Source organism: Narcine bancroftii, chromosome 2 (assembly GCF_036971445.1).
Source record: "Narcine bancroftii isolate sNarBan1 chromosome 2, sNarBan1.hap1, whole genome shotgun sequence".
Classification (NCBI taxonomy): Eukaryota; Metazoa; Chordata; class Chondrichthyes; order Torpediniformes; family Narcinidae; genus Narcine; species Narcine bancroftii.
In genome coordinates this window covers 70,360,941-70,372,970 of record NC_091470.1, presented here as the reverse complement: position 1 = coordinate 70,372,970, position 12,030 = coordinate 70,360,941, and the positions used below count along the sequence as shown (strand labels likewise).

Sequence of the window (12,030 nt, the reverse complement as noted above, 5' to 3'; positions counted from 1 at the left end):
TTATATACCCCAAAAACAATTAATCATGCGCCTACTCCTTCTAATATTTGTCCGTCAAAATCAAAACTGAACATTACATTCTACAATTTAGAAGATTAATTATTATGGAACCAGGATGTTATAATTTCCTGGTTTATCTTGTAGATACAAAGACTTATTAAAACTTCTCGAGCAAGACAGGTTGTGACCAATTCGTCAATTTCAGAGTGTTGCATTTGACAACTGCTTTCCCTGGGCCTCACAGTGGAATTCCATTTCAAAGTGTATCTTCAGATAAGTCCCCATGGCTGAGTTTAATTACATCTGCTAGTTCTGAAAGTAAGGTGACCTGCGTGTGGACCCAGTGTCGTCAGTTCCACATAAGCAAAAAGCATCTGGGTACATGGTTTTAATCCTCCATTACAGTTAACTGTGATGTACTCCTTTGAATCCTTGTCGTGCAGCAACTGTTGGTAAGCGTGGCACATATCCAGTTTTGTGAATAGCTTGCCTCCTGAAAGGGTCACAAACAAGACATACACCTGTGGCAATGGGTAGTCCTCCATATTAGAGACCTGATTCACCATAAACTTATAGTCCCCACATGTCCTCATTGCCTGCCTTCAAAATTGGAACAATGGGAGCTGCCCACCTTGAAAACTGGACAGACTCAATGATGCCCAACCGCTGTAAATGTTGCAGCTCCTCCTCGACCTTGTCTTTCATAGCGCAGGGCACCATCCTGGGCTTAAAAAACATGGCGTGGCCTCGGAGGTCAACATTGAGCCCAGCCTCACTTTAAAAACAGCTCGCGTTACATCATGTTTCACTGTCCACAGATGCTGTCTGACCTGCTGAGTGCTTTCAGCATTACATTAAGCTGTTTATTGATGATTAGCTATTGAAGAATCTCCAGTCAGATTTGAAAATACTGTTATGGTCCTGTGGTAGAGGGGAAATTTCCCAACCTTCTGTAAATGTAGGATTCTTTTTCTGTAATCCTTCATATACTGTTGGACTTTCAGGAAATATTTAGGACATTAGACTATCTTTTTGATATTTATTCAATGTATTAAAAGAAAGGAATATACTATCACTGTGGATTCTGTATCTAAATTGGAATTAAAATACAGAGATATGTTAAGCTCAGTTCAATACTGTCAGCATAGAATAAAGTTAGCAATTTTTATGTAATCTGGCTTTCAATGTCTTGGGTTCATGTTTCTTTATTTTCTCCCCCAACACAGACAATGAACATGTTTATATGGAGCTAATGCAGAAACTCTACAAATATTGTCCAAAGGAATGGAAGAAGGAAGTAAGCAAAGTGAGTTTGTCTGCACCAGAACTGTTACCTGCTGTTTCATTGCAGCCCAAACCTCTACTATTGATATGGCCATGTTTTTATTTGGACACATTCAGCAGTAGGCATTTCATGTGGAAAGAAATGACTGACAGACTCTAACTGTTGAGTGTTATGTACAGGAAAAGGGAAAGCTTGTGAATATCACCTGACGTTAAAATTGTCACAGCTGTGGAGAGAATATTGTGGTGAGAAAGCATCAAACTGCTGCAAAAGACAAATGCATTCTAACTTTCAGGGCGTGATATCAGTTAGCAGAATTCAAATCAGATTAAATTGTACTGCAAAGCAAGCTGACAGCAAATTAGATGTGGCTTCACACTGCACCCAGTTGATTTAATAGATCAAATTTTGACTCTCTATTTTTTAGATGCGAAGATTAGTTAGCAATAATGTGAAAATAATTTATAATTGAAACAGTAAACGCTGTTTATTTATGTTAGTTTCATGTATGAGATGGCACACAAATTAAAACTCTGAAAATCTCCTGTTATAAATTTATTTATCTCTCCTTTCTACAGGGCATTGACCAGTTTGGACCCCCAATGATTATTCATTTCAGAGTGCAGTACTACGTGGAGAATGGGAGATTAATTGGGTGAGACTAATGTGATTGAAGAATTTTATTAGCATTAGCGCAGATGCTACGCCAATAATATTGTTTAGGAATGCATTTATTAAGAGTTTTGGTCAAATTTCTGTGCCCATAAATATTGATTAAACATTTTACAGAGGACCAGATCCACAGTGACAACCACGGAGGGGTGGGTGCATGGGAAAGAAGAAAAAAAATAGAAGAAAAAAAAATTAAAAAAAAAAAAACATTTTACAGAGCATGTCCAGATGTTCTCTTTCCATCAGTGGATTCATTCATGTTTTTGGCCCAGTATGAAGTCAAGCTGCAATTTCTAACTAATTTTGCACTGTTATCTTAATCTACACAATTTGCAAGAAACAGTGCAGGAAGTAGCAGAAAACTTACAGAGAAGTGTATATGGTGTCCTTTGTCTGCTCTAACTTCTCATCAGTCATCTGATGCATGTGCTTTTCCTGATACCACTCTTAACGTTGTGCGTTTAAAGTGGAAAACTTCACAAAAAAAGGCGTGTGGAGCATGGGAGAACATACAAAAGAAATGGGAGCAATTTGGAGCCTTTTCCATCCTCGCCAAATCCATGGTTGACCTGCTTCAGCCCTGTTCTCCAGTGCTCTGCTTCATTATAGATTCCTACATTTTGTCTGCGTCTGATGTTATAACATAACAAGTACAGCACGGAAACAGGCCATTAGGCCCTTCTAGTCCGCACCGAACCAAACACTCCTCTCTAGTCCCACCTACCTGCACAATGACCATAACCCTCCACCTTCTTCTCATCCATATACCTGTCCAGCTTTTTCTTAAATAATAAAATTGACTCAGCCGCCACTATTTCTCCCGGAAGCTCGTTCCACACCGCTACCACTCTCTGAGTAAAGAAGTTCCCCCTCATGTTACCTCTAAACCTCTGCCCCTTAACTCTTAACTTATGTCCTCTTGTTTCAATCTCTCCTACTCTTAACGGAAATAGTCTATCCACATCCACTCTGTCTATCCCTTTCATAATTTTAAATACCTCTATCAAATCCCCTCTCAACCTTCTACGCTCCAAAGAATAAAGACCTAATCTGCCCAATCTCTCCCTGTACTCTAGATGCTTAAACCCAGGTAACATTCTGGTAAATCTTCTCTGCACTCTCTCCACTCTGTTTACATCCTTCCTATAATTAGGCGACCAGAACTGCACACAGAACTCTAAATTAGGCCGCACCAACGCCTTATTCAATCTCAACATCATTTCTCAACTCCTATATTCCATGCAATGATTGATAAAGGCCAGCATACTAAAAGCCTTCTTCACCACCCTATTCACATGAGTTTCTACCTTCAGGGAATGATGTACCGTTACTCCTAAATCCTTCTGCTATTCTGTATTCATCAATGCTCTCCCATTTACTACGCATGCCCTGTTCTGATTCTTCTTACCAAAATGAAGCACCTCACACTTATCAGCATTAAATTCCATCTTCCATTTTTCAGCCCACTTTTCTAAGCAGCCCAAATCCCTCTGCAATCCTTGAAAACCTTCTTCATTATCCACTATTCCGCCTATCTTAGTATCGTCTGCATATTTACTAATCCAATTCACCACCCCATCATCTAGATCATTAATGTATATAACGAACAACAATGGGCCCAATACAGATCCCTGAGGCACACCACTGGTCACTGGCCTCCAACCTGACAGACAATTTTCCACTACCACTCTCTGGCCTTTCCCTTTCAGCCAATGTTAGGTCAGTGTTGTGCAGAAGGGCCTATTGGTGCAGAATCATGTGATGTGCTCATTGAATGGAAGGCCAGTCCTTTTTAAAATAAAAAAAGGCAGACTTGACTCCAAAAACCATCTGGTCGGGGTTTGATGGGATCCACTAACTTGAATAATTGCAAAGTTCGGAACTAACTAGCCTGTTTCCTTGGCTCACCATCCACCTTCTGAATTCTTCCACTCTCCGTTACTAGTTGGTGTGCAGACTGGTTACTTACATACACCTCAAAAAAAACTTCTAGCCAAGTTGCTCCGATGGCGCACCTTAAATACTTCTAACATCAAGCAAATAGAAAGTAAAGAGAAATGTACTAACACCTGCAGATTCCTTTCCATTGAACACAAAACTGATTTGCGACACTAAATTTCAGTCTGGTGGTGAGGGGGGAGGGGTAGAACAATGTTAAGTTTGTGACTACAGCTGTTTAAGAAAGATACTAGCCATAACCTACTGAAAGGCAATGAGAGATGGGCAAAAATGTTGGCCTTGGCAATGATGCTCTTATCCAGTAGTATATCAAGTAAATGTGGAGTTTAAATGTGACAGTAAAGAATTTAGGTGGGGGAATGTACTAAAAGGAATTTGAGAGTGGTGTCTGGTTGATGGGAAATAAAACTGTGATGCAGGAGTGAAAAAATGTTGGAGAGAGTAGTTGCTTTAGAAGGGATTACTTAATGGGACCAAGCATTTAAATACTGGAATACGTTGGGGAATGTGGGGCAAAGCAAGTCAGCAGGAAAAAATATGATGAATGTGATGTGAGACGGATCTGTCCCAAAAACTAACAGGAATTGGAGGACTGGAAGATGAGCAGCAATCTTCAGATACAGATATGGCAAAGATATGAATGAGCTTTTCAGTTGCACATGGGTTAAATCAGAATGAAGGTGTGCGAGAATGAATATTCTGTTTGATGGACAGTCAGAATTTAGGGCTGTGTAAACTTGAGATATGGCCAGGGCAGGGGGGATGATAATGCTTTTATTGACATGCACATTTTGCAATGTACATATGTGCCAAAATTCTTACTTGCTGCAGCCAAACAGGTAGTTGTAAAGCAAAAATAAGAGTAAAATGTGTGGCAGTGGAACTTGGGAGGTGATAACTAGTGATAAATGCTTTGGTTTCCCCAGAGTTTCACTGATTTTTTTTGATTGTTAGTAAGGTAGGAAAATATTCAAAAATGAAATAGGAAGGCAGAATTTTTTTTTAAACTTTATTTATTTGTTCAAAATACAGATAATAAGTAACATATATTACAATAAACAAAGCATGAACGTTATATTTTATATATATTAAAAAAAAGAAAGAACCCCCCCCCCACCCCCTTTCAGCCAACTCTCTTAAGGAGAGCCATAAAGAAAAGAGAAAAAATAAATAAAGAAAAGTGAAACATACATATTAAAATCTAGTCAATATAAATCAAAATGTAAATATTCTGAATATAACTTCCACCTGTTATCTGCAAAACATATGTAATTTTTTCCATTATTAAACAATATTTCATCTCATTATGCCATCTATTAATATCAATCATATTCGTATCTTTCCACGTATTAGCAATACATTTTTCGCTACAGATAGTACTAAATACACAAAAGCAAATTGAAGTTTATCTAGTCCCAAACCGCACGAAAAAAAATTCCAACAGCGGTACCACATCTAAAACACAAATCTGATTCCTAAAGACCATATTTTTTCAATTTTTCAGGTGCTAATTATAATTGATGTAAAAAATTATAATTAATCATCGCATAACATACATTTATCAGTCTAGTTACACTACCATAAATATCTCACCAATCATCCTCGAAAAAAATAAAACCAATATCGACTTCCCATTTACCTTTAAATTTATCCCAACCCTTTTTATCCATACCATCCTGTAATATTTGATACATAACTAAAATATAACCCTACTCTGGTACCCTCATAAGAAAAGTCTCAAATTTAATCATTTCAGTTAAAATCATATCTCTACCGAACAAGTTTTACCAAAGATCGAACTTGATAAAAATACGCTTACACTTAATGTTTAAACCCCGAACATTGAAAGTAGCAAACTTCAACTTTGACATATCCACTAATATTACTAAAAACTAATAATATCAATATATAAAGACTCAGATCAACGTAAATAGCCCCTCCAATAGGAGAAAAAAAAACCCACAAAGTCTAAATAAAAGGAAAATTTAAAAAAAAGATAAAAGGAAAAAGAAACCCCCCCCAAAAGAAAACTATCAAAAGGAGTTAAGAATTAAGGGGCAGAGGTTTAGAGGTAACATGAGGGGGAACTTCTTTACTCAGAGAGTGGTAGCCGTGTGGAATGATCTTCCGGGAGAAATAGTGGCGGCGGAGTCAATTGTATTATTTAGGAAAAGGTTGGACAGGTATATGGATGAGAAGAAGATGGAGGGTTATGGGCATTGTGCAGGGAGGTGGGACTAGAAAGGGGTGTTTGGTTCGGTGCGGACTAGAAGGGCCTAATGGCCTGTTTCCGTGCTGTAATTGTTATATATATGTTATGTTATGTAGTAATCCCTAAACAAAAGTTGGGTGTGGATCACCCACCAGTGGCTGATGACTAGTAGAACATAGAGCAAATCTCTCTCTCCCCAGCCAAACAAAGAATAACAACAAGATATCATAATGACATAAAAAGAAAGTAAAAATAAAAAAGTTCTTCTATTCATCCAAGAGATTCCAGACTCGGTGACCCCATTTCAAGGGAACGGATTCTTTCCATTCCCATTTCTCCCATTTCTGCTATTTCTTCCATTTCCAGAACAACCAGATTTTTTTTTAGGAGACAATGGTGGGCTACGTCTTTGTCCTCTTACATCTGGCAACGAATCAGCAAAACTCATTGCTTCAAGCTCATTTTCAAAAAAACTGAGATTGAAAGTCTCCACAAAACACCTTCAACACTGCCGGATAGCGAAAAGTAGACTCATTAACGGGGCTTGTCGTTGTCTCACGTTTTGCACTGCTAGGCGAAGTATCGTTTCTCTGTCCAAATAATTCAAACATCGAATTATCACGGGTTTCGGTGGTTGACCAGACAGAGGTCTTCTTCTTAAGGCTCTATGAGCTCTTTCCAATACCAGACCTCCAGAGAAAAATTCCTGCCCCAGTATTTGTGGAATCCATTCGGTAAAAAAACGAAGAGGATCTTGTTCTTCCATACCTTCTGGCAAACCAATAATCTTCACATTATTCCTTCTACTTTGATTCTCCAAATAATCTACTTTCCTCTCTAACTCCCTCTCATGTTCTCGCAATTCTTTAATGGATTTTTCCACCTCCAACACTTTTTCTGTATTAGAAGCCACTTGTTGACATTTCAAAGAAGCAGCCTGAATTTTTTTAAAATCTTCACAAGATGCTTCCACACGTATTTTAACTGTATCCAGTTCCAAACTGAGCCTCTGAGACATTTCATTCAGCATAGGCTGGATGAAAAGGCTTAGCTGTTTACATTGTAATTCAGAAAAGCTCAGCCCTGCTTTCTCTTGCGTAGTGGCAGAACCAGGTAACTGCAGCTCCTGCTGCATCTTAACAACAGGCAGTTTAACAGTTTTACTGCGGGTCTGGACGTCCAGCGACGGCACCCCGACTTCCTCAGGGGGTCGATGCTAGGCTCCCCCCGCAACCCGTTGTTGCAAAAACTCACAGAAAAGATCAAAATATTCATATTGGAGTATATCCTGGGGTATTTCAAGCAATGGAGTCATCTTTTTGCGTGCCCCCTCCGTTAAAGTCGGCAGGCTGCCAGGATCGGGATCCACATCGGGGGCACACGCACCTTCCTCCTGAGAACGGGTAATTCCAGCGATGTCCTTCTCCTGGTGAGTCGTAGTCATTTTTTCAGCTCCCACAGGCAATCTCTGTGTTTTAGGCTTAAAAGAAAGCAAACCTGAAGTTGTAGCAGACTGTTTAGGCCCCAAATCTTCAACACTCCGAAAATGTAGTTTCTTCTGTACTCGAGGTTTAATCTTTTTACCATTAATAGCCATAACAATTCCTTAATACTTTAAACTAAGTTTTAAAAAATTTAAACCTGAAAACAAAGAGTTAAAAATGGGTTCTTAAAAGTCTGGCCAGAGAGGTCGAGATTACACGTCTAGACTCTATGTCATCTTGCCACGTCCCCAGGCAGAACTTAAAACGTATTGCAATTGCCTTTGATTGTAATCTATTCTATTTCTCTTTGCAGTGACAGAACAGCGAGGTACTATTATTACTGGCATTTACGAAAACAGGTTCTCCAATCCCAGTGCATGCTACATGAAGAGGCCTACTTTCTACTGGCTGCCTATGCATTACAAGCAGACCTTGGCAACTACAAAAGGCACAAACATTATGGCAAATACTTTGAGCCAGAAGCTTATTTTCCTACTTGGGTATGAACTTATTAAAATATTTGTCTCTTTATAAATGAATTATATTTAAGCCTTAACTGAGTTGGAAAACATTGAACTGCCAATCCTGGCCTTCCTTCATCCATGTTTCTGCGATTGTAATAATATCACAACTCCAAGTTCTAAACACATCTGACACACCATGATCCTTCTTGCATTTAAATTAATGCAATTGAGGCTGCCAGTCACCTCATGTTCCCTATCCTGTCTTTGTGCGCTCTGCCTACTGAAATTACTTTATTTAATATCTTCTCCCCACGATCTCCTCCCTCCTCCCCACAAACACTAGTCCTATGGATAAATGCACTTTTAGAAGTCCAGTTGTAACTAAATGTTCCAGTGAATTAATCATTTAATTTAATTTACTGTCTATGTTGGCGTAGAAGACAATATTTGAATCGTAAAAACGTCACCCCAAAACCAGGGGTTGTCTTGTACATCCAGTATAAAATCCAAACCTTAACAGCGAAGACTCAGCGCTCCCCCGCGGGGTCCATCCACCCAGTCTGACTGCCTTCGGCTCAGTACAGGCTTTAAACAACCTGCTAAAGGAGGTGTCGGTGATTTATTTTAAATTATGCTAATACAATTTAAACCTTTGGTAATTTGCTTTTTAAAATATTTGACAGCATCACTCCACTGGTCAATGAGATGATTAATAAAGGACCATTGGGGCAGTAAGACTTGGGGTGGTCTTATACAATGAGTATAGCTCAAAAGCTACATATTAGGTGGAAATATAGGGGTTAACTTGTGTATCTTGTACGACAGCATATATGGTTTTTAAATTTAATTTAGATATGATGCTATGTGTTCTGAGTTTGTGAGGGAAGGATAGGCAGGGGACAAAACATAAAGGTAGCCAGTTAGAAGGTCCGAAATGTCTATCTCAATACTAGGAGTATTAGGAATAAAGGGGATGAACTTAGAGCATGGACCAGTCATGGAACTACGATGTTGTGGCTGTTACTCAAACTTGGCTGGAGGAAGGGCAAGGTTGACTGATGCAGCTAACAGAGTTTAGGTGTTTTAAAAATAATAGGATGGGAGGTATAAAGGGGGGGGAAAGAAGCATTACTGGTCATGGATAGTATCATGGTTATAGAAAGGGAAAATGTTGCAGAGGGAGTGTCCACTGAATCGGTGTGGGTGGAAGTCAGAAATAGGAAGGGAGCTATCACTGTGCTGGGAGTGGTCTATAGGCCCCCAAATAGCCCTCGGGGAACTGGGAAGCAGATAAGCAGGCAGATTTTGGAATGGCGCAGGAAATACAGGGTTGTAGTTATGGGTGATTTCAACTTCCCTAATATTGACTGGCACCAACTGACTGAAGGAGAGATAGATGGGGGTGAGTTTGTCAGGTGTGTTCGAGAAAGATTCCTGACACAGTATGTGGACCGATTGATGAGAAGAGAGGCCATGCTACATCTGATTGAGGAATGAACCTGGTCAGGTGGCGGTCCTCTCGGTGGGGAGCATTTTGGTGAAAGTGACCACAACTCCCTTAGCTTTAACGTAGCTCTGGAAAAGGATTTTAAAAAACAGTCAAATTGGTAAAGTGTTTAACTAGGGAAGGGCTAATTATGAAGGGAAGAGGCAGGAAATAGTGAGAGTAAATTGGAAACAGATGTTTGAGGATGAAAGCACAGAATTGATGTGGAGGTGGTTTAGGGACCACTTATGCAGGGTTCAAGATAGGTTTGTCCCACTGGGACAAGGAAAAGGATGGCAATGAAACAGGTCAAGCGGATAGTTAAAAGGAAGAAGGAAGCATACATTAAATATAGGAAGCAGGAAACCTGAAGTGCTCATGAAAAGTATATGGTAGCCAGAATGAGCTTAAAAACAACTTAGGAGAATTTGAAGGGGTATAAGAAGGCCTTGGCATGTAAAAATAAGGCGAACCCCAAGGCGTTTTATGAGCATGTGAAGAACAGAAAGATGACGAGAATGAAGGTGGTGTAGATAAAGGAGACAACATGTGCCTGGAGGCTGAGTTGGTTGGGGGGTCCTAAATGAATACTTTGCTTCAGTATTTGCAAGCGAAAAGGACCTTGATCGTAGTGAGGTCGAAATTGAACAGGCCTGTGTGCTGGACAATGTGGAGATTAAAGAACTGGAAATGTTGGATCTTTTTAAAAGCATCAAGATTGATAAGTCCCTGGGGCCAGGTGCAATATACCCCAGGCTGCTGTGGGAAGTGAGAGAAGAGATAGCTGGGGCAGTAGCTATGATCTTTGAATCCTCTTTGGCCACAGGGAATGTGCCAAAGGATTGAAGAGTGGCATATGTAGTCCTCTTGTTTAAAAAAAAATGTAATAGAGAGAATCCTGGGAATTATAGAGCAGTGTTAGTGGTGTACAAACTAATGGAGAGGATTCTTAAGGATAGGATCTATGAGCCTTTGGAGAAGTACAGTCTACTCAAGAATAGTCAACATGGCTTTGTGAAGGGAAGGTCATGCCTTACGAGTCTAATTGAGTTTTTTGAGGAGGTAACAAAATAAATTGATGAGGGTAGGGAGTAGATGTGGTCTACATGGATGTTAGCGAGGCACTTGACAAGGTCCCCCATGAGAGACTCATCCAGAAAGTCAAGAGGCATGGGATCAATGGAAGAAAGTGCAGGAAGAAAGCAGAGAGTAGTAGTGGAAGGAAAGTATTCTGCCTGGAGACCGGTGACTAGTGGAGTGCTGTAAGGATTTGTTCTGGGACCTCTGCTCTTTGTGATTTTTATAAATGATCTGGATGAAGAGGTGAAAGGACTAGTCAGTAAGTTTGTGGATGACATGAAGGTTGGAGGAAGTGTGGATGGAGCTGAAGGTTGTCGAAGGTTACAAGAGGATATAGAGAGGATGCAGAGTTGGGCAAAAAAGTGGCAGATGGATTTCAATCCGGATAAGTGTGAGGTGATGCATTTTGGAAGGACAAACCAGAAGGCTGAGTACAGGGGTTAATGGTCGGTTACTTAAGAATGTGGATGAACAGAGGGACCTTGGGGTTCAAATCCATACATCCCTCAAGTTTGCTGCACAGGTTGATAGGATAGTTAAGAAGGCTTATGGGCTTCATTAATAGGGGGATTGAGTTCGGGAGTAGGGAGGTCATGTTACAACTCTACAAATCTCTGGTGAGACCACACTAAGTATTGAGTTCAGATTTGGTCACTTCATTATAGGAAGGATGTAGAAGCTATGGAGAGGGTGCAGAGGAGATCTACCAGGATGTTACCTGGATTGGAAAACCAGTCTTATGAGGCAAGGTTAGCAGAGCTGATACTTTTCTCTATAGAGCATAGAAGGATGAGAGGAGACTTGATAAGAGGTCTACAAGGTTATAAGAGGCACAGTCAGGGTGGACAGTCAGCACCTGTTTCCCAGGACAGGATCAGTAAACACCAGAAGACATGTTTACAAAGTTAAGGGAGGGATGTTTAGGGGAGACATCAGGGGTAAAATTTTTTACACAGAGAATTGTGGGTGCCTGCAATGCCTTGCCAGGGATGGTGGTAGAGGATGAAGCAATGGGGGCAATGGGGGAATTTAAGAGACTCTTAGTAATTTTTTTTAAATTATGGAATATATGGGTCAGCACAAAATTGAGGACCAAAGGGCCTCATCTGTGCTGTATCATTCTATGTTCCATTCCAGCCCACATACCCTTGCTGCCAAAATACCCGACAACTCCTGTACGTTTTGAAGGGTGGGAGGAAACCAGGACGCCCAAAGCAAACCCACACAAACACTGGGAGAGCGTACAAACTCATTACAGGCAGTGCTAGATTCAAACCCAGTTTGCTGGTGCTATAATAGTATTGCACTAACTGCTACGCTAACCACGCCGTCATCAATGACCATATCCTGCCATCTATACCACTAGCCTCAGACACTGCCCAATTCAC

At 40.2% G+C, this 12,030-nt stretch overlaps 1 protein-coding gene across 9 annotated transcripts in view; it reads left to right on the top strand.

Moving 5' to 3' along the window:
• frmd6 (FERM domain containing 6) overlaps nt 1–12,030 on the top strand; it is a 146,549-nt gene that overhangs the window by 66,022 nt on the left and 68,497 nt on the right. For all 9 annotated transcript variants that reach the window (XR_011351378.1, XM_069917043.1, XM_069917047.1 and 6 more), the window contains 3 exons: nt 1,227–1,306; nt 1,864–1,940; nt 7,926–8,112. Coding sequence is in view for 8 of the 9 variants with exons in the window: in XM_069917043.1 (XP_069773144.1) it covers nt 1,227–1,306; nt 1,864–1,940; nt 7,926–8,112 (344 nt within the window). In the remaining variant the exon portion in view is untranslated. The remainder of the gene's footprint in view (nt 1–1,226; nt 1,307–1,863; nt 1,941–7,925; nt 8,113–12,030) is intronic.